This window comes from Pangasianodon hypophthalmus, chromosome 4 (assembly GCF_027358585.1).
Source record: "Pangasianodon hypophthalmus isolate fPanHyp1 chromosome 4, fPanHyp1.pri, whole genome shotgun sequence".
Classification (NCBI taxonomy): domain Eukaryota; kingdom Metazoa; phylum Chordata; class Actinopteri; order Siluriformes; family Pangasiidae; genus Pangasianodon; species Pangasianodon hypophthalmus.
In genome coordinates this window covers 11,093,921-11,114,294 of record NC_069713.1, presented here as the reverse complement: position 1 = coordinate 11,114,294, position 20,374 = coordinate 11,093,921, and the positions used below count along the sequence as shown (strand labels likewise).

Genomic DNA, 20,374 nt, shown 5'->3' with positions numbered 1-20,374 from the left:
TAATATATATTATAATAAAACCACTTCCCTTATTCTTCAGTGTGCAGCTACAAAAGATTCAAGATTTTTCTCACAGCTGGAGAATGGGATGTAAATGTTCCTGACTGATGCAAATCAAACAGATTTAATATAAAAAAAAATAATATCCCTTTCTGCTATGGACCTATTGACCTATTCCAGGCATGACACACTTAAAACTGTGAATCGCAGCCTAACTCATTGATGAGTGAGGATGAGGTTGCCATGTGGATGAGCTTAGCATGTGGGCGCTATACAAGAAATGTGACAGATTATGCAGTTTACTGGAAATATATTAATGTGCCTAGTAGGCTGCATGAACCAGTAAAGAAAAGCGCAAGCCGATAAACTACGTTCCTGGTTTGTATAAACTGAATGTCAGCTGGTTCATGGCAGTGATGAGAGAGAGGGATAGACAGCGACTGCGTGATTGACTGTGTGAACCAGTTGGAGTAGTGGAAGCCAATTAGACCTCTCTTGACTGTGTTGTCACTTTGATGGAAGTCCTCTGTGGCTTTCTGACTGACAGCTCCATTCATTACATTCACAGTTTAATCTGTGCACAGCAGCTGAATTGAATAATAAGCCAATTCGGCTCTCAGTGGTAAACACCGCGCAAAGTGGGAAAACTGTAATTATGTCATTGCGCTCGGTCTGTACTGGTGCTGTGATGGCGCATAAAGAAGAATAGTGAATTGGTATGAACTTTTCTCTTGGTATAATACTGCTATATCTGTGGTTGTGTATAGCTATACATCAAAACATCACAATACTGAACAATAATCAACCCGTGGCAACTAAAAACAGCATAATTTGTGCGGCGCTGCGTTATGATACTAAATGATATCAGAGGTGTCTGACAAAATATCCTAGTAAACTTATTATATGATTTCGTCAAATACATGTCAGGGAAACATTAAATATTAAGTATGGGGTACAAATGATTAAAAACTCTTCAACAAATTATATAAACTTTATTATTTAGTCTGAAGTCCATTGCAAAATCACACTTTTCAGACAATTTCTAAACTCAGATTGATGTCCACCTTCCATTAAACCGGGTTAACTTTCAAACTCATTTTGGATCACTTAATTTGTGAGTGGAAATAAATGTACCGTTCACTGCCTTTTTGAACAACATATAGGCCACTACGTAAATATCCTAAACTATCGGTCAGAGATTTTAGTGATTATAGCAAATAAATAACCAACTATACTACGCGTTTCAAAAACATGGTTATGCAACTGTGAGTCTTTCAGAACATCTTGGTACAACCATCGCACAAAGACACAGGATTATACAAACCGCTTAATCCGGGTTTTCCCTCTCGCTAACACCGGTAATCTCCGTCGCGTTTACTCCTCCCTCTCCTCCAAAACGTGCTCCTACTACACTTTGTTTACCAATCAACGGCTCGTTCTTGCACAGACAGGAAGTTGCGTAGCGGCTCATGGTCAATTTAAAAATGTATCCTGACACATATATCCAAATGGTCTGCGTACAGGTGGATGGCTGCCAGGAACATTTTAAGTTATTTCAGAAATTATTTTATTCGGCTAATATTCGTTGCAATTATAATTAAGAGCAAAAAGTTATCTAGTCTAATATAAAAATATTCTCCTCACTGTCGCTCATTCAGCTGAAATCTTTTCCCACATCGAAGAGGCTGTGCTGAGACCAAATTCATCACTGCTGAGAGAGGTGAACAGGGTAAATTAACTGGAGCACAGACGACATCCACGGGCAAAAAGGTGAAAGTTTGTGTGTGTTTTGTGGAATTTACCACCGCTGTCTGCACTTCGTCTTTTCACTATACTCTTCCGTGGTTAAGCAGCGAAGCACCTCCCAGTGGCTCTGTCACAGACCTAGCCAACTCTCTGCATATATACACACCAGGCTATGCACTTTTTAGGGGGCTGAAAGCTGCCCTATAACTGAAGGTCCTTTGGTGTGTCCATAGGGCTTCCTCCGCCTCATGACCCTCATTCCTCATGACCCACACTTAACTCCATGAAGGCTGGCCTACACTGAACATGCCGAACGGATCCAGTAGGACCTGTCTTTCCCTGTCTGGAATCTGATTGGATGTGTTTCGGGGACGGATTCCCCCATTTTAGACCAAGTAGTGAAGGAGAGCGAAAGTCGAGATTACTGATCGCACGCTGAAGTAACAGGATTCGGCGGACAAATAAGCTTGAATAAGACTACTGCACCTCTGTTACATGTTTGACCAAGGCAAGAGTATGGGCGATGGAGTCGCCGAGGACCGAAACCACTGTGGACTCAATTCGCTGCGTCGCGAGCGCGGTGGAGACGCTAAAACTCTGGCGGAAGTGGAAAGCCGCAGTTCCGGCGACGCTCCTGCGGGGACATCTGCGTCCACCACGAGCTCCTCCAGCGAGGACGGACACGACAAACTGTTAGGAGTGGACCCTGATTACTGCCGCAGGATTTTAGTCCGAGGTGAGGGGTCAGTGTTACAGTGACAGGAGTAAGACGCACTGCATAATGAAAAAGATTGTTTAGAGCCAAAAATCTGAAGCTAAACAGTAAAAAAAATTCACCCGTATAGTCCATAGCCAGAGGAGTAGCCTCTCTAGATATAGTGCTGCATTACCGCTGATAATGATCACTGCTCTGAAAATGTATATTTTTTTTACCAACAATATTATTAGCAGTGTTATATTATTAGGCTATTAAAGCAGGATATTGTAGGTTCTTTTTTAACTAGCCTACTTAGGGCATGTGGTTCAATTGTAAATTGAAATAAGTGTGGAATGAAGTATAAGATAAAAAATATACGAATCTTTTCGTTCTGCATGTCTGGAAGGTATAAAACGCCATGGCACAATGTGCCTTCTAAAATTGCAGCTATTATTTTTTATGAAATGTATGGCTATACTTTTTAATTTTTTTAAAATTATTATTCCTATACTTAGCATCTTATAAAATGTAGGGTTTTTCTTTTCTATTATTCATATGATAAATTTGTAAATTGTTTGATACCCTATATTTCACATAAAAATATCTCAGTTATTATTATTATTATTATTATTATTATTATTTATTTAAAATATTAGAATAGAGTATTAGAGCATTACTGTCTAAAGCCACAGTACTGGTAGCTTTTTATTACTGGCTTATTTACAAAGGCTCACAGCTAATAATAGGCTACTAATATTCCATTTGCAAGCCTATTACCAGGCACAAACAAGCAGTAACGTACAATTGTATTCATATGCAATACATTTATAAATAAAAGAAAATACGAATTTAATGAAATTTTAGCTTTAGTATGTTCTCCTAAATACGCTGTGTCGAGTTTTCAGGCTTATTTTTAACCACGTTTTAAGGTCATCTCAATATACCTTAGCTTAGAATATACATGACTGACTGACTGACTGACTGAGTGAATGAATGAAATCAAAGTATCAATACTAAGTCCTGATATAGGTTTTTAAGCCAGTTAGTTTTATTTGCAAATTTCTAAGGATATTATTATTATTATTATTATTATTATTATTATTATTATTATTATTATGTCTGCTGGGGCTATCACCGAAAGTTAACACAGGTTAGTGTAATGCACCTTTAATACGCAATGGGAGATTAAACACAATAATGGAAGTAGTGATTGATCCGACTGGATGCTTGCTTATTTATACTTATTGCTGCGGAAAATAGAATTCAATTCAATTCAATTCAATTCAATTTTATTTGTATAGCGCTTTTAACAATGGACATTGTCACAAAGCAGCTTTACAGAAATAAATGGAAGCTTTTAGGTCTAGTCTCCTCTAAAACAAGGAACTTTATGCCCGCCATCCCTAGTCTCTCTCTCTTTCTCTCTCTCTCTCTCTCTCTCTCTCTCTGTCTGTCTGCCTGTCTGTCTCTTTTAAAGCTGCAGATCGAGCGCGTGAGAGCCAGGGTCACAGAAAGGTCAGCAGGTCCGGTGCTAATGGGAGGAGGAACATTTTGGGTGTTTGAAATGCCCCAAATAGAATTTAAAAAAATTCTCACTGAACAATACGCCGAATTTGCCGAATGTGTCAATAAATGGTGGAAGTGGTTTTGATATCAGAATAATTGTAAATGCGTATTTTGATGTGGTTGCCATGGAGACAGTTAAACGAGGTGGAGCTTCAGCCCCAAGCATCACAGTGTCGTTTACGATAGGTTATTGGTTTTGGTTTAATATTTATTATTTTTCTATTGTGAAATTTTGATGAACCACAGATTCCAATTTTACCGCACAAGGGCCTAGATTTCTTTTTCACATATGTTTTCATTCTCTCTCTCTCTCTCTCTCTCTCTCTCTGTGTGTTTGTGTGTGTTTGTGATTAAGTATGCATATACAGTATACAATAGTTAATATATTTACATATAAAATCTTCCTCGTATCCATCCTACCTATATTTATATAGCCTTTTTTAAATTAAGGTCAACATATAGCACCCAATTGAAACTACACATATATTGTTTATATTATAATATATAGTTTACATTTTGTTTACCATCTTATATTATTGATGCCTATAGTGAAATAATAGATAAGAACATTCTACTGTTTGGCAAGGCTACTTATGAGCCTAACCCTAAAACCGTAATAGTTAAAGTAAAAATCTAATATCTTTCTCTGTGTATTGAAAAACAGATGACTCCGGTTATGTGATTTATATTTTCTATTCACACTTTAAGTAAATAAATCTTAAATATTTAATTGGTTTTTTAAATAATAATAATAATAATAATAATAATGATAATAATAATAATTATCATTATTATTATTATTATTATTATTATTATTATTATTATTATTATTATTATTATTATTAAACAATCCTTATTATTAAGAGTAGACCCAACTAAAATTTGTTCTGAAGTCGATCGGCAGCCAAAAAAACCCCCCAAACAAACAAACAAAAAAAAAAACGAATACCGTATGAGTAGCCTATATTTGAAATATGCTTTTGAGATACGCGTCCACATTATTATTATTATTATTATTATTATTATTATTATTATTATAATAAATTGTAGTAGTTGTTCTTTAATCTAGCCTATAGTCTGAATAATCATTCCGAGTTGACTTTTACAGTCCCTCTGTTTTTTTAAAATCTATTTTTAGTATTATAACGAATAGTTAGAAAAATTAGTCTGCACATTACTGATGGTCTGTAAATGTATTATTTTGACTCCGCAGATGCTAAAGGCACTATTCGTGAGATCGTTTTGCCGAAAGGCCTGGACTTGGACCGGCCGAAGCGCACGCGCACCTCCTTCACGGCCGAGCAGCTTTACCGGCTCGAGCTTGAGTTCCAGCGCTGTCAGTACGTGGTGGGGCGCGAGCGCACGGAGCTCGCCCGCCAGCTGAACCTCTCCGAAACTCAGGTAGGACAGAAAACAAAGCCGACCGTTTAATCCCAAAAACTGTAGGAACTACAAATTTCAAACGTCATTAGACTGCAGAGTATTAATAAAATAAAACAGTTTCAGTTCAACTGCCATAAAAGAAATGTTTGAGGATTATGGTCTTCTTGTAGGCCTTTATAATTGCTAATTCGTCTTTGTTGTTGTTGTTGTTGTTGTTGTTGTTCTTCTTCTTCTTCTTCTTCAAACTTAATGAATTGAAGAATCAGTGAAATAAAAATGACCACAGGCAAAACAAAAATAGAATTATGTCGCCCTAATGACTCATAATGTTTCACCCCATTAAAGTCTAGATTCAGTTAAAGCCCATGGGTGCTATCTCATATTTTGTGTTTGTTTATTTTTTGTACCTGTTATACCTCGTGCGCTTAGGGATCATATATAATTTCACATATATTTTCTGCAAGTCAAATAAAAAACGGTAAAATTAGAATAGGAAAATTCACATTTTCACCCATCCACTTTTTCCTTTGCATGATTGGCCTTAATCAGTGCTGGTGATTTAGACTACAACCTAATTATTTGGAATAATATAATCTCAGTCATGAAGATCAGTTTTGAATAGATGATGAAATCAATCACATAATACACTAAAAAAAATATATTTCTTAGAGCAATGTATTTATATTAAGGGCAGAATTTTCAAGTAAAATATTTTCAACAGAAAGTAAATAGGTAAATAATGGCATGTTTATGTTAAACTCATTAAATAGAAACACATAGGCTAGATTAACGAACTTAATTTATTGTAGTAACATGGACATTATATCAATATGTAAAAGCTATATAAGGCCATAATCACTTTTGAGAGTGTAAATGGAGCACTCTATTATTTGACAGCACACACGCCTTATGATCACTGACGTACTTTCAATGCATCAGTAAATAAAAATAGCAGACACTATCCATATAAATATTTAACTACATAGAGGAAGACGTGAAGCACGAAACCTGAGTAAATAGTATTTAAAGTAACTGATAGTTAGAATTAGCTCAGTCGAAAATCGCTTCATATAAAATAAAGCTTGGGATTTCCACCAGTATATGCAAAAGCATGCAAAGAGATCCTTATATAGCCAAATCCAAAACGGGACTTAAACTGTAGATTTTTATTACAACCTTTTAGCAACGTTCAGGACGAAAAATGAAAGTAATCAAAACATAATGTCTTAATGAATGAGCTGCTGGCTGTACGTGAGAGTGTCCGGAAATGCAGCATCGAGTGGTATTGGCGTTTACACAATACTCATAATGTGCGTTCGCACAGTGGGCGTTATGTGGAGGACATTTATCATTCAATCAGCAAAACAAAACAAACACACAAGCAAACACACACACACACACACACACACACACACACACACACACACAGAATAGTCTTTGGTAACCGGGCGCCGTCCACGCCCTTCTTGCCTTGCGTCAAAACGCATTTTATTTTTATTTCTTACCAAATTTAAGCTGTAAAGTCAAATTTGTAGGATTACGATGAATTTGTACGAGAACGATGAAGCTAGATTTGATGTAAAATTTAAAAATATACGATAGTTAACTCCGCCCACTCAGTCTAACTCTAATCGAAAGTAACTTCGCCGGTTTATGTAAAAATAACTTATATATCCAAAAAGACCCTGTTATTTTAGGAGAATGAGAGGTGTAATGGATAAACAGTCAACATTTTATGTGTTTTGTCAGACTCACTGCAAATAACTGATTGTGATTGTAACACAGTAAAAGAAGCATCACATTCTTGCTAAAATCACATAAATATGTATTGAGGCATTCACACTGCGCATTCAATTTTTGAGCGGCTTTACAACTTCTTAAGATTTAGGAGAATAAACATCAATGTTTAAAAATATAAATACATCTCTTATATTTGTACATTTGCAGAAATAACGACTATATGCAATTCTTTACCACCTGATGGCGCTGTTAAAGACCGGCATTAAATAAATAAATAAATAAGTAAACAAGTAAACAAACAAACAAACAAATAAATAAAGTATATTTAGAGAGAAACAAGACAATTCAAGACAAACTTCTTCATATCTAGATACATATTACTTACTCTTGAATTGTATTTTCTTTTTTCGTGAATGTTTCGTACGTTAATTGCTACTGTCGCTGTCCTCGGTGCTGAAACAGATTGCTGACGTTTAAATGTTATTTATGGCTCAAATAAGTTATATGTGACATGTTACATGAAATTTAAAACAGGACCATATAACCTTGAATACAAAAATGAAATAAAAGGCCTTAACTACTCCAACTGATTGTAGTCAAATAAACACCTACATAAAATGAGTCACTTTTAGGGTAAAAGACCATAGGATAAAATAGTTCTTTTTATAAAGTAAGCTAAAAGCAAAATCCAAATTTTATGCTTTAAGATAATATCTCAATATTATCAATGATGATCAATAAAGGCGTTATTGAAATAGGCTTAATACTTTCTGGGTGGTCTTACTTGTGTTTTGAAAAGATTTTTAAATTATTAGTTTATTTCCACTGTTGACGAGAATATTTTTCATCAATGGACAGTGCACCATGAACAATTTTAGCATCGTATTCAAACCTTAAAAAACCAAACCAAACAAAACAAAAAACAAAACAAAACAAAAAACAAACAAACAAGCAAACAAAAAAACAACCAACCACACAAAAAACAGCCCAAAATGTATTCTCCCCCAGCAGCCTATTTGAAAAGAGTTTCTTATTTCTACTTGGAAATTAAAAGCTTAAAACATCTCCACTTATAGCCATGCAAAATTACTCCACGAAACGTGAACTGGCCTCGGGGAAAACTCTCGCCCTTCGCTCCAAATAGGCGCCGCGGATTAAATATGAATAGCCTAAATGTATTTAACATTTTAAACGTTTAATAATAATAATAATAATAATAATAATAATAATAAATCATTCATGAAATCCTAAATATTACACATTAAATATTAGATAATTAGGTCTACATAAACTTAATGAGAACTTAATGATCAGGAGCGTCCAACTCATACTTTATTAATATTAGTAAATAATTTGGTCTGAAATTATGGTATAATAATTTGGTAGAATTTATGCTTCACTTTCCCGAAATATTTCCTTTCTCTTAAATCTCTCTTGAAGCATTCCTACAAGTCATTTCCTGTAAATTCACTTGAAATTCGTAAAGTGGTCCAACATTTTTACTTTTGCTTAAATGCTCAGCATGAGCCCAGAGGAAATGTAGAGAGCAATTACACTTTAGCTTTATCAAAATGGCTTTTAAAAATATACGTGCGTTTTTAGACAGACTGTAAGTGCTAATATCCTCCTAATTTATATTCATTAGTCATGGCACACTTCCAACAACTCAGTGTAGAGAAAAATATCAGTTGCTTAAAAACCTAGAAGGGACTGAGTTCTGAGTAGTTTTTTTTTTTTTTTTTTTAAGAATGCTTTACAGATATGGCCCAATAAATTTAGTATTTCTAAATAAAAAAATAATTTATGTACGCGTGGCATAAACTGTTCCTCATCACCAATCCTCTTTATTTGTGAACACTGTGGGTGTGCCACTCATTTTGATTATTTGATTCGGAAAGTAAACACGCATTTTTGTTGAAGGGAACAAAGTGCATTTTCATTTACATTCGTTCTCTCTTGTTTGTTCAATTTCACGATCTTAGGTAAATACGTTACTTGCCACATCAGCATTCTCTATCACCAATATATATTTCTTTCCAAAACTTTAGCTAAAGAAAACGTGTCAAACTTTGTCACTGTTTTCTCCGATGTTTTGGCTTGGTGTCTGTGAGTATGTGCCAGGCTTTGCCCGGTCATTGCCCTTGAGCATTACTGAGCTCGAATTTTGTGCCTTGTAATAGAGGCGTATGGCAAAATTTGCTTAAAACTTTTATGTAATTGTCTAAATGTCTAAACTGTGTAATGAGGTTGACACTCATAAGCTTGTATAAAACTCAAGAAAGAAATACCAGAGACCAACAAAAACCGCATAGTACGGTACCAAAATGAAGCATAGACGTCTGTATTGGTATGTTTATATTCAGCAATATAATTCGTCCTCAGACATAGCTATCAGTATCATCTATGATCAATAAAAGAGAAACAACTGTGATAAGATCTTATTTCTGTACTTATTTCTCCCGCTGGACGGCTGGTATCAAAATAGAAAAGCAATTTTTTTGCTAAACTGATTCTGTGTAGGGTACTTTCATGGTTTGTTTTCATTGAATTCAGGTCATTGAATTCATCCATCCACCCAAGCAACTCATCATACATGCACAGCACACATACTTGTGCTGGAGAGAGATGAGTGAATATCCTGGTACTGTTCAAGAACATGGGTACTCCTGGGTTGCCACCCCCAGCAGGTGGCTCCCCGCTCCAGTGTAACATAGTGGGGAACCCGGATCAGCAGGCAACAGTGCTGTACTGGGGATATATTGTGGAACAGACATAGAGCATTAATAATCTTATTGCTGGCTATGAGCTGTGCTGCCTTTCACATGCAAATATATTATAGGTTATGAGGAAGTGCGTTTTATGCTGAAAAAAACTAATTTATTTGCTATTTTATTATGCTGACAGTAATTGAGCTGTGCTTAAATGGTCAGGTAGCACAGAATGGGCATATCTAAAGTTGGGGTGTAACAGTCAGTGATAATGTCTCTCTGTTTTTCATCAATGGAATAACAGAATTTCTGGGCTAGAATTCAACACTCTGCTATTTTCCTTCGGATTTTCCATTTTGTAATAAGGTATGTAGGACATAGGGAGTTGCAAAACTAAATAAGATTCATACAAGTAAGTGAGGTATGAGTGTTTCAAGTAGTTTATATTTCATCTCAGGAGCAAGCCTTGTGATTGTCATAGGTAAAAGTTCCCATTGTTCAGTTAAGAATACTTTAATTAAAGAGTAAGATTAAAAATGTTGATGATTCAGCTTAATCGATTATCTAATTATATAATATGAAAGATAATATAATAATATATAAAATTATAAAATATTTATATTTATAATATATAAAATATTTATCATTTATATTAAAGGATTATTAACAGTTTTAGGACCTTGTTATATTATGAGTGTATACTTATTAGATATGGAAGTAAGCATGGTCTTTATTGTTGAATGCTTTGATAAAGCCATGGCTGATTCCAGTGCTGAAGGATTGCTGGTTTGATACTGGTTTGATCCAAGAGCAAATAGAAACAGGAAATTGGAAGCCATCATGGGATCATATTAGGTTCTGCAATACCTTTTACCAGCTCTTTTGGAATATTTAGATCAGAATATATTTTACTCTTCAATGGCCCTGTAAATTTCAATTATTAGATTATTTGCCTTCAGTTGCTGCTTCTGTAGTTCTTGACAGAATGCTTTGGATAAAATGTTGGTGCTTTCCATCTGCAATATTTTAAATTTTTAAATAATTTATGTATTACTGTTAGTTGCATATATTTTGAAGCTCATTTGAGGAAGCTTGACCTTTGCTTTGCATGTGCGTCCAACTTCATGGGCACAGAGTACTAGGAGCATTGGAGTGTCTATTAGTCAATTCGTTGAACAGAACTGCTGTGAAGAATAGACGCAGAATAAAGCTCATAGCCCAAACATTGTCAGAATTAACACTGTTACAGTTATTTGCTACTTCACACAGCTCTTTACATAAAAATTTTATAATGAGACTAGCTGTAGGTTCTGGAATGCATGTGTTCTGGTCCGACAAAGTTTATAGCATCACCACAGGTTGGCCAGTAACTCTGAATTTATCCATCACAACCACCTTGATGACAACATCACTTTCTCTATGAGCCTAAAGCCTTCTTCCTGTTTCAGAGTAATTGTCAGAGTACCACTGGTGATTCTAGAAAAAAGTTAAAGGCAAATTTACAGCACTTAACTTGGTGGTACCGGTGGTGCAAGGCTTTTCAACAGACTGACTTGATATTTTATTGCTACATGTTTGTGTAATTTTGCAATTTAATGAGTTAATGAATGATTTCCTGGCTGCTGTTTGGTTAGCTTAAGGAGAAATATTGGATATATACAGATAGATGACAAAAGAAGCACCAGTGGTTCTGTGATGCTATGGGAGGCATTTTGTTGGCATGATAATTGTAAATATTATAAAAGCTTATCATGTTGTAATACCTTGCATGTAAAGGAACAAATATAATGATTTATCATGTCTCAGACTCTAGCCATACACGTCATCCAACTGGTGAGTGAATGCCTCTGCTGTGTGCTTTTGTTCACTTTATCCAGTCCAGACAGTGTCTAATATAGCTGTAATGTCTGGAAAGGAGAAGAGAGCTCAGTTTGTAATTTAGAGACAAAAAGAGAACTAAAAAGAGAGATTGTGTGAGATATATTAGAATTCACTGTAATTCAAAAAGTGGACAAAGTTTAGTGCAATACAACGATAAATTGGCTTAAAGGGTGATGCTTGGCAATTGTGTGATTCTTAAAGCAAATATCTGGATAATAAGCATCATTTAGATTTTCATGCTAATATTTCCTCTGTGTTAGTGCATAAAAATGTCTTCTATGTTGTCATTTTACCTCCAGACAACAAATGCGGGTGAGATTCAAACCTGAATTTTGTAACAATGTATATAGGTGCATCTGTATGCATATCTGTATCTGTTAAAGGCTCCAAATATCCTTATCTGTATTTGTATTTATATTTAAACCCAAATGGACTATGCAGGACTTTTTTTTTAAATGCTGCTTGCACAGATATTCTTTTTGTTTGTAGCTACACACTATATTTTCTAATGAATTTAGTTGGCTCTATTTCCCAAAATATAAACAAACTAGTAGCATAATCTAAACCATCATGAACCCAGCCTGGCAGTTACTGAGGATATACAAATGAACGCTGTATGTTCATGTTCATATCTATTACTTGCACCCACATGAAAGTAAATCCCGAAGCACATTTCTAGAGTCAACCATTTTCCCTGTGAACCATTCAGACAAAAAAAAAAAAAGTGTGCCTCATTTATGTTTATGCACTTGTAGTTGCTCTGAACATATTATGTATTCATTACAAATAAGTTATTCGTATTTGGTTACATCCCTATTATGTGGTAGATTCTCCAAACCTTTAAGTACTGGATATCCACCAAGTTGCTTTCAAGTCATACTATTATGTTTTTAATATTTAACATATGTATATAATTGCATTGTTTAATGAATTGTTATATGTAATTGCTGGCACAAATTCATGAGGTTTTTTTTAACCAAAGATTCAAGTGTGCTGTGCACATGGTGTGTGTACCCAGTCTCTGGCTCATCCTGGCATGCTTATCCTTGTACTGGAAATACCCAATCCTACAGGAAACGTGTCTTGGATCAGAGTAAAAGTACTCACACAGTACATGTGTACAGGCCTGTCGTGTCACTCTCTAGGCAGTGTGTAATTCCATTACCTGATTGGATCAGACAGAAAAGAAACCTGCTAATCCAGGAGATACATTCACCAATGGAATGTCTGAGAATGTGTTTTACATGTTACATTCAGACCAAGCACACAGGATTGACACACTGACTCACACTGACCTCTTTGCACGTTATAAACTTGCCTATTATACTGTTTCGGTAGTGTCTACAGATCGCTTTGCTGTTAATTTGGCTTTCTCTTTTGGTGACATCTCAGTAGTAAAAGATTAATGTTGATAACTGGAGTTCTGTGAATTCAAATCCCTGGATTGCCAAACAGCAAAGACCTTAATCTTCACCTGCTTCATGGGCACCAACATATATAACCACATTTGGGCAGTGGTGGCTCAGTGGTTGGAAATAGTGTTAAGTTGTAAATAGATCATTTTAGATAAATAAAAAAGGTGTACATTTAGAAAATGATAACCATTTGTTTTAAGATGAACAGTTAAACTGAACTCTAATTTCAGATTAGGGTCTTTCTCCTATTGATGCCATTTTAAACCAGATTGTATTATTGAAGCACAGTGGAGTTGCTGTGGCTCAATTGGCATGTCTCAAACTTTATCATATAGTGCATAAAAGGTATCTTCTCAGTCACAGCCCATACACTGTAAGCCTAATTACTTTATCTAAACATCAACACCTCAAGCCACAGAGCTGAAGAGCCAAGCCGTATCAGTAAGTGTGGGGGCACAGCACTAATAATAGTCCAAGTGCTTTTGCATTTAGGCAGCTTATCGAGCCATATCTACCAGCCCTTCGTTAAGACAGAGTTGACCCTTGGCTGAACCTGCTTTAACATGCCTCTCAGTAATACCAGGGGCTGGGGCTAAGGATCAGGCCATGATCAGGTTGAGAAGTTGAGCAGGGTAGGAGAGGGGTGAGGATGCATGATGAAGATCCTTGACAGTTTAATGGCAAGTTTCTGTGACATAAGAGTAATATAGAAATGTATATGAGTTTATTCAAGTAAAGTCAATTAAAATATTATTTATAAACCACATTTAAAGACAACAATAGTGCTACATCATTAGAAAAAGAATAAAAATAAGTTTTAAGAGAAGATTTAAAAATGGCTAAAGACGGAGTGGACCTCTCGTGAAAGGAGAGAGGGTTCCAGAGTTTAAGACTAACCACAGAAAATCTTCACTTTTATTTGCATACTTTATTATTTGCATATATGTGGAAAGAGAGACAGAGAGAGAGAGAGAGAGAGAGAGAGAGAGAGAGAGTTTAGAATCAGGCACTTCATGAAATATGGGCATATGGGTACTGGAAGAAAAATATTTTTGAATCATTAGTATATAGCAACAATTTTTGCAACTGTGTCATGGGACCTAAGTGAAGTGACGGTAGAAAATCTGAAGTACCCTGTTCTTGAGTACAGTGTATTGTGTTTCCCTGACCTACATTTTCTACACAATTGCAAGGTCAGGAAGCAGCCACCTAAAAACCAGAATGCATCACATTGTTTCACACAACAGCAAGGTGTTGAGGGGCCTCTACATGGGGTCACAGAACGGTCAGCAGAATGTGTGGATTTTCACCCTTCACTCTAAAAGATTAATGCTCCAGGTTTATACATTCAGTGCTTATTTTGTGCATCACATATGTGTCATAACACACACAGCATGACAGATATGATTTATGACCTGTAACATTATACTCTAAAAGTTTGAATTTAGTTCCACTCTTTTTACTGTATTTACTGTTAATACTTTTGTTCTGTTTCATCTTTTCATACAAAACACAATGCTGTTGCTAAGTTTAAAGAGCATTTGTGTATTTAGAACTGCATCATGGTATACAGGAGTACATACTACTGGAATATACTTAAATAGCTTGCTCAAACAGAATTCATGGTTATGCACCCTGCATCATAGCAAAAACGTAGAGCTGAGCAGACTGGTTTGTTTCTGGTGATAGATGAAATCCAGGTCATGCAGATCTCACTTTTGTAATCTCTGCCCCAGGGCTGAACCCTGGATCTCATTAAAAAGGATTTCATTCCAATAGTGTAAATGTACGATGGAGTAGACTTGCTGTCTCTCTCATCATTTTCCTGATGGTTCCTCTTGTGTCTGGCTCTATGATATCAAATGTGGGCTAAGTTCCACCCACTTCAAAGTCTGCTAGAGATGAATGGCAGGCAGGGGGAGTGGCCAGACAGAGTTATTGAGCAGGATTAGTATTTGTGTTTGACTTGCTGTGGACATAGTATGCACCAAAATTGAAAATGGTCTATATATTTATTCTCACAGACCCCTCTTAAGATTCTGAGCTGCAGTATACCCTCTATTCCAGACCCACTGAATATGTTTGTGTTTAGATTAAGACTGTGGCATCAGCATGCCCGTGGGATCACTAGCAATCTCATTATCCAGGCACTAATGGCTGAGCTGAGGCCATGATCTCACTTCTCCTGCCTGCTTGTTTTTCTGTGGATCCCCACTGTGCTGTCTGATCAGCTTCTTATTCTGCACACAGGGGCTTACTGGACTTATTGGACTCTTCTGCGTAAATGCAGGCTCCTCTGAAAAAATATATTAGATATGTAATTATGTGTGTGTTGCCTTTGTCATGACTCATGCTCACAAATGCACACATATGATGATTCACATGCTGCTGTGTTGTTTCCCATGTTAATTATGTGTATATAAGGATCTTATTTTCAAGTGGTGAAGTCTGCTGTTCCTTTTCTCTTCAGACTAGAATTGTTCAGTGATTTATATGCGTGATTCAGCATTCTTATTTTACTTCCCTCCAGAATGTATTTTTAATTAGAGGTCAATGCAACATAGCATGACTCCCCTGGCTCTTCCTTCTCTCCATTTCCTTTAAGTCTGGATGTAATAGGGTGAGGCAAAATTGAAATTCATTCTAGCCTGAATGCATTTTTCACTTGTCCCGATTTTTTTCTCTACTTTTAAAGGTTGGCTGCAGCAACATACTATGCATTAAAGCAACAGAGCATTAATTAACAGAGAACAATAGCAGGAAGGAGTTTAGCACTTCTAATGATCTTCCTGTCTCATGTATTCAGATACACATACAATTAGTCACTGGGTGCATGATGGAGCATCTGTAAATGTTTCACACTCTGTCCAAAGGAGGATCAATTTATTTTGTGTAAGGAATTAAGTGTAATTAAGTGTAAGGAATTGAAATTTTAAGATTTAACATTAGGGTGGACATACTGTGAATAACAGGGAATAATTCCAACAAAATAATGTAAGTATTTTAAACAGGGTAACTCTCAGATCTCTGGATATATCTTGATTTATGATAAAAGGGTCTATATGCTAAATCTGGGTTTAGACTAACTGCTAAGCACATTTGAATGTGCATAGAATGCTTTCTATTTAATTATATGAGTTCAATCATTTTTTGTATATTCCCCAGGTGAAAGTCTGGTTTCAGAACCGACGTACCAAGCAGAAGAAGGATCAGTCCAAGGACTCAGACAAGCGATCGTCATCCACCTCCGAGTCACTGGCCACATGTAACATCCTGCGTCTGCTTGAGCAGGGGCGCTTGCTGTCAGTGCCTGCACCTCCTCCCAACCCACTGCTGGCACCACCACATGCGGCCAATGGTTCGCTCCTTGGAGGCCCATCTGTGTCCTCCTCCTCTCCTGGGGTAAGCAGTACGGGCACTCCTCCAGCGATTGTGGCCAGCGGTGGTGGAACGTTTGGCCTATCTTTGTCCTCACTCGGTGCTACGCCGCCCTCACCAAGGCTTGGGGTAGCACCCCCATCCCTTTTCTCCATTCCACTGATGAGTGGTGCTCATCATGAACTCACGTCTAGCTATGGGTGTGGATCATCAGCTTTTGAGCCCTATACAAGGACAGAGAGGAAAGATGGGGACTTGGGTGGGAAGAAGACAGTTTCCTAAAGACTTGAATCACATTCTGGACCACTAAGGAATGCCCCAGGTTTACCAAAGGGTGCGATCTGCTCTCTTTTTCAGCTAAGGTGAAGGAGGAAGGAGTTGATTTTCAAAATTAAACAAATATGGAGAGCTTTCACCTCCATTTTAGATTCTTTCCACTCCTAAATTGCCAAGCCGTGCTGATCCTTACTGCCACACTAAGATAATGAAAAAAAGGCTGCAGCCTCTGCTTTCCAGGAAGAGTGAGCTCAATTTAATTTACCACCTCTGCATTCTGTGTTTAAGTGGCATCTTGTTTACAGATGCTCATTGTTTTGTTTCATTTCTGAATTCTCTCCTGTGTGTGTGTGTGTGTACATTACAGACAGCCTCAGGCTTAGTCTTTGTCTGTAATATAAAAGATTCAACATTGCTAATGTAATTGTGAAAGGCAAATACTGCTTTATAACAGATATTGTATCCAAATGGGTGTTAAAAATGACAAAATGAATGATCATATCACTATGGTGGACCTTGTGGTACTCTTTATGCTGCTCTTAACTGGTATTGTAATTAGGGGTGAGTTTATCATCAATGTTTATTTTACTTGTTAATTGGATGTGCATGTAAGGGTGGGTTTGTGAGAAACACACACAATAATAATGCCAAATTGTTGTGCTTTCTAATATGCGTAGTTCTTTTCCCAGTTTTGTATATTTTAAAAATAGTGCTTCACTCAAGCATATATTAGTAAATATTAGCTGCTTATTATTATTGATAATTCAATAATGTAAGAAATGGGGAAAATGGGAAATTATGAATTAGGTGTCATATTCTGTATGTATGTTCACAGCATGGGGAAGCAGTTCAAGTTCAATCAAGATCAATATTAAAATTATTGCACCATGAACACAAATGATTGTGTAGCATCTTAGATACTGCAAGGATAACTGTCTCATCAGTGTTATTTCCCAATGTTCTAGTTAGCAACTTGTTTCCAAATGTAGGCAACTCTAGGGGCTCCTTAGGACTTCTGATTGTTAATCAGGCTGCAAGTTATATGTCTTAGTTGTCCATTATTGTGTAATGTGCAGTGATAATTTATTATCTGAACGTACATAGGATCTAAATCATTTTATTTACATATGCACACAGCCTCAAACAATATCTGTTTATAAACAAAGCACATGGAAAGCATGGTAGCAGTGTTTATTCATTCATTTGTAGTAAAATCTGATGGGTCAAAATGCAACTCTTAATTGTCTGTTCAGTCTCTTCAGTTCTCCTAAATCGGTGAAAGTCTAAGGCTAAGATTAGCCATGGTTTTGTTGTATCTCCACTACATATTGTGAAACTGCTTTCTTAGATGTTTACACCATTTTGATTGGTTTCTGAACCTGGAGCTTGCATCGTGACTCTGATTGTTATAGTGACTGATAAAGCAGTGGAATAGACCTCAGGAAGAGTCATCAAACTGTTTGCCATTTATTCCATATTCTTTAAGGTTTTAATGCCTTAGGTAGCACCTCATTCATTGCCGTGAAATCTAAGCACTTTATTTTCATATATGTTTACTTCTTAACATTTTTCTGTGCACTCTTGGCTAAAATGAAGTAGTATCCAGACATTTTCAGTGTTAGTTGTCACATGTATCTCTTATATTGTGTGGCTGGAAAGCCAGAGCTTTCACTGAGGTTAAGACATCAGAAATCTTTGAGTGTCAGAAACAGGCAATGTCTCATTGGGCTGCAGGCTCAGAACATATACAGCTGGCAAAAATCAATCTTTTTCTGTTTTTTCTCAAAAGCTCATGGTCACACTATTGCAACCATGAGCCATAGAAACTGTCATGGCCAGAGTAGCCTATTTCTTTATTGTTGCTGTTGATTCAAACACTGACTCTGTGTTGGTTGACCTTTTATCTTTACTGGATTTCCCTTTTAAATGCTATAATTTGTTTAGGGTTCTAAGATGAGAGCTCTTAGTCTGAGACCCTTTGACCCTTTGACCCTAAATGAGGTAAAGCTATTGAGGCTATTGCCTTTTTTGCAACTGTTATCCTGTGTGCACCATATGAGTTTCCATACTGTTGTGAAACAGTGTTATTTTCAATAATCAGTATTAATAATTTACTGACTCCCATGTTAAATATTTAACGCAATTTTGAAGTTTAGTTTAGCACTGCAGTTTCCCCCCCTTTTTTTTTTGATTTCACATAAAATTTTTATTAAATCTGTGTTAGGATTTTTTTAATGCCTATCACAAACAGATAGCGAATTTGTACTGCTGTTTTTTCTGCTTGGCTTACAACTCTCTGACAGAGGAGTTTAGAGGCTTGGAGATTATGTTTACCAAAATTGTCTTACTGAATTTAATATTTTTACCAAGCAAAGGATTGTCTATTTGACACTCAGATACCCCAACATATTGCATTTTAAGCAGAAAATTAATTGTATAGTAATCAGTTTCCTATGTTTGTATTGTCATGTATTTGTTGTGAGTAAGTGTATGTGGAAGAGAGAGGAGCATTATGAGCTTGAAACAAAGTGAGACTAGTGGTAAAGTGCTAAATTCCTCACCTAACCCTCCTATAACCATCTACTTATTCCTTTTAAACCTTGAATATATTTCTTTAAAACAAGAATACACTGTGAAATGTATGGTATAGTCGAAGAACAAAGTAATGGGGTACAAGAGAGGCTTATATATAACTTTTCACACTAGTTTGATTGTAATGTAAACTCTTTCTGGTTTTATGTTTGAGATACGAGATTGTGTGAATCAGTGTTCTTGTTCTTACACAAGCCATAAACCATTTCTTGACAGTAATTCTTTCTGTAATCATGTTGAAACATAAATGGCACCAACTTTTTTCAAACAAATTTGAAAAAAATGTTAACACAAACCATATGTAAATATACCATATGAGTCTTTGCACAGTATTTTCATGTTGGTGTGGTGTCATCATACAGTTAAAAAAGAAAAAAGTAAAGATAAAAAAAAGCCTTTATAAAATGCTTTACATTTGTTTGTCACATTAACAGTTTGCACTTATTTAAAAGGAATAAGTTTTTTGTGTTTTTGGTGATGGAGCAATTTTGATGCTCAGGCTGTGGAAGCCAAAATATTGTATAATATGTATATGTATTTTTATTCATATGAATATAAATATATGTCTATGTAATTCATCTTCGAGTATGTCTCATTTCTTACGATTCTTTAAATTTAACATACAGTAGACATCAGTTAATCATTAATTTTTTTTTACACTGTATTAATTTGAAAGACATTTTTACTGAAAATGACCTACAAGTGAGAAAACATACAACTCAAGGACACAGCTGAGCAGTTCAGTGTCTTGCTAAAAGGCAGAGTGATTTCAGAGTGATTCTCCAGCAATGCTAGGATTTTAACTCACCATCTCTAACTACTAGCACAGAATCCTAACCACCGAGCCATCACTTACCCACAGCACTTCCCACGTATTACCTGTATATGATAATATATGATCATGAACAGTTCTTCAGTCCTCTATAAGACAGTATCACTTAACATTTGTGTGTTAAGAGAAAATCAATAGGTTACCACAATTCATGAATGTT

At 36.0% G+C, this 20,374-nt stretch overlaps 1 protein-coding gene across 1 annotated transcript; it reads left to right on the top strand.

Moving 5' to 3' along the window:
• The first annotated feature begins 1,451 nt into the window (after nucleotides 1-1,451).
• vax2 (ventral anterior homeobox 2) lies at nucleotides 1,452-19,881 on the top strand. The gene is made up of 3 exons (XM_026936795.3): nucleotides 1,452-2,482; nucleotides 5,223-5,410; nucleotides 16,302-19,881. Exons 1-3 carry the CDS (start codon nucleotides 2,242-2,244, stop codon nucleotides 16,794-16,796), a joined length of 924 nt encoding a protein of 307 aa, XP_026792596.1. The 5' UTR covers nucleotides 1,452-2,241; the 3' UTR covers nucleotides 16,797-19,881.
• The last annotated feature ends 493 nt before the right edge of the window (nucleotides 19,882-20,374 follow it).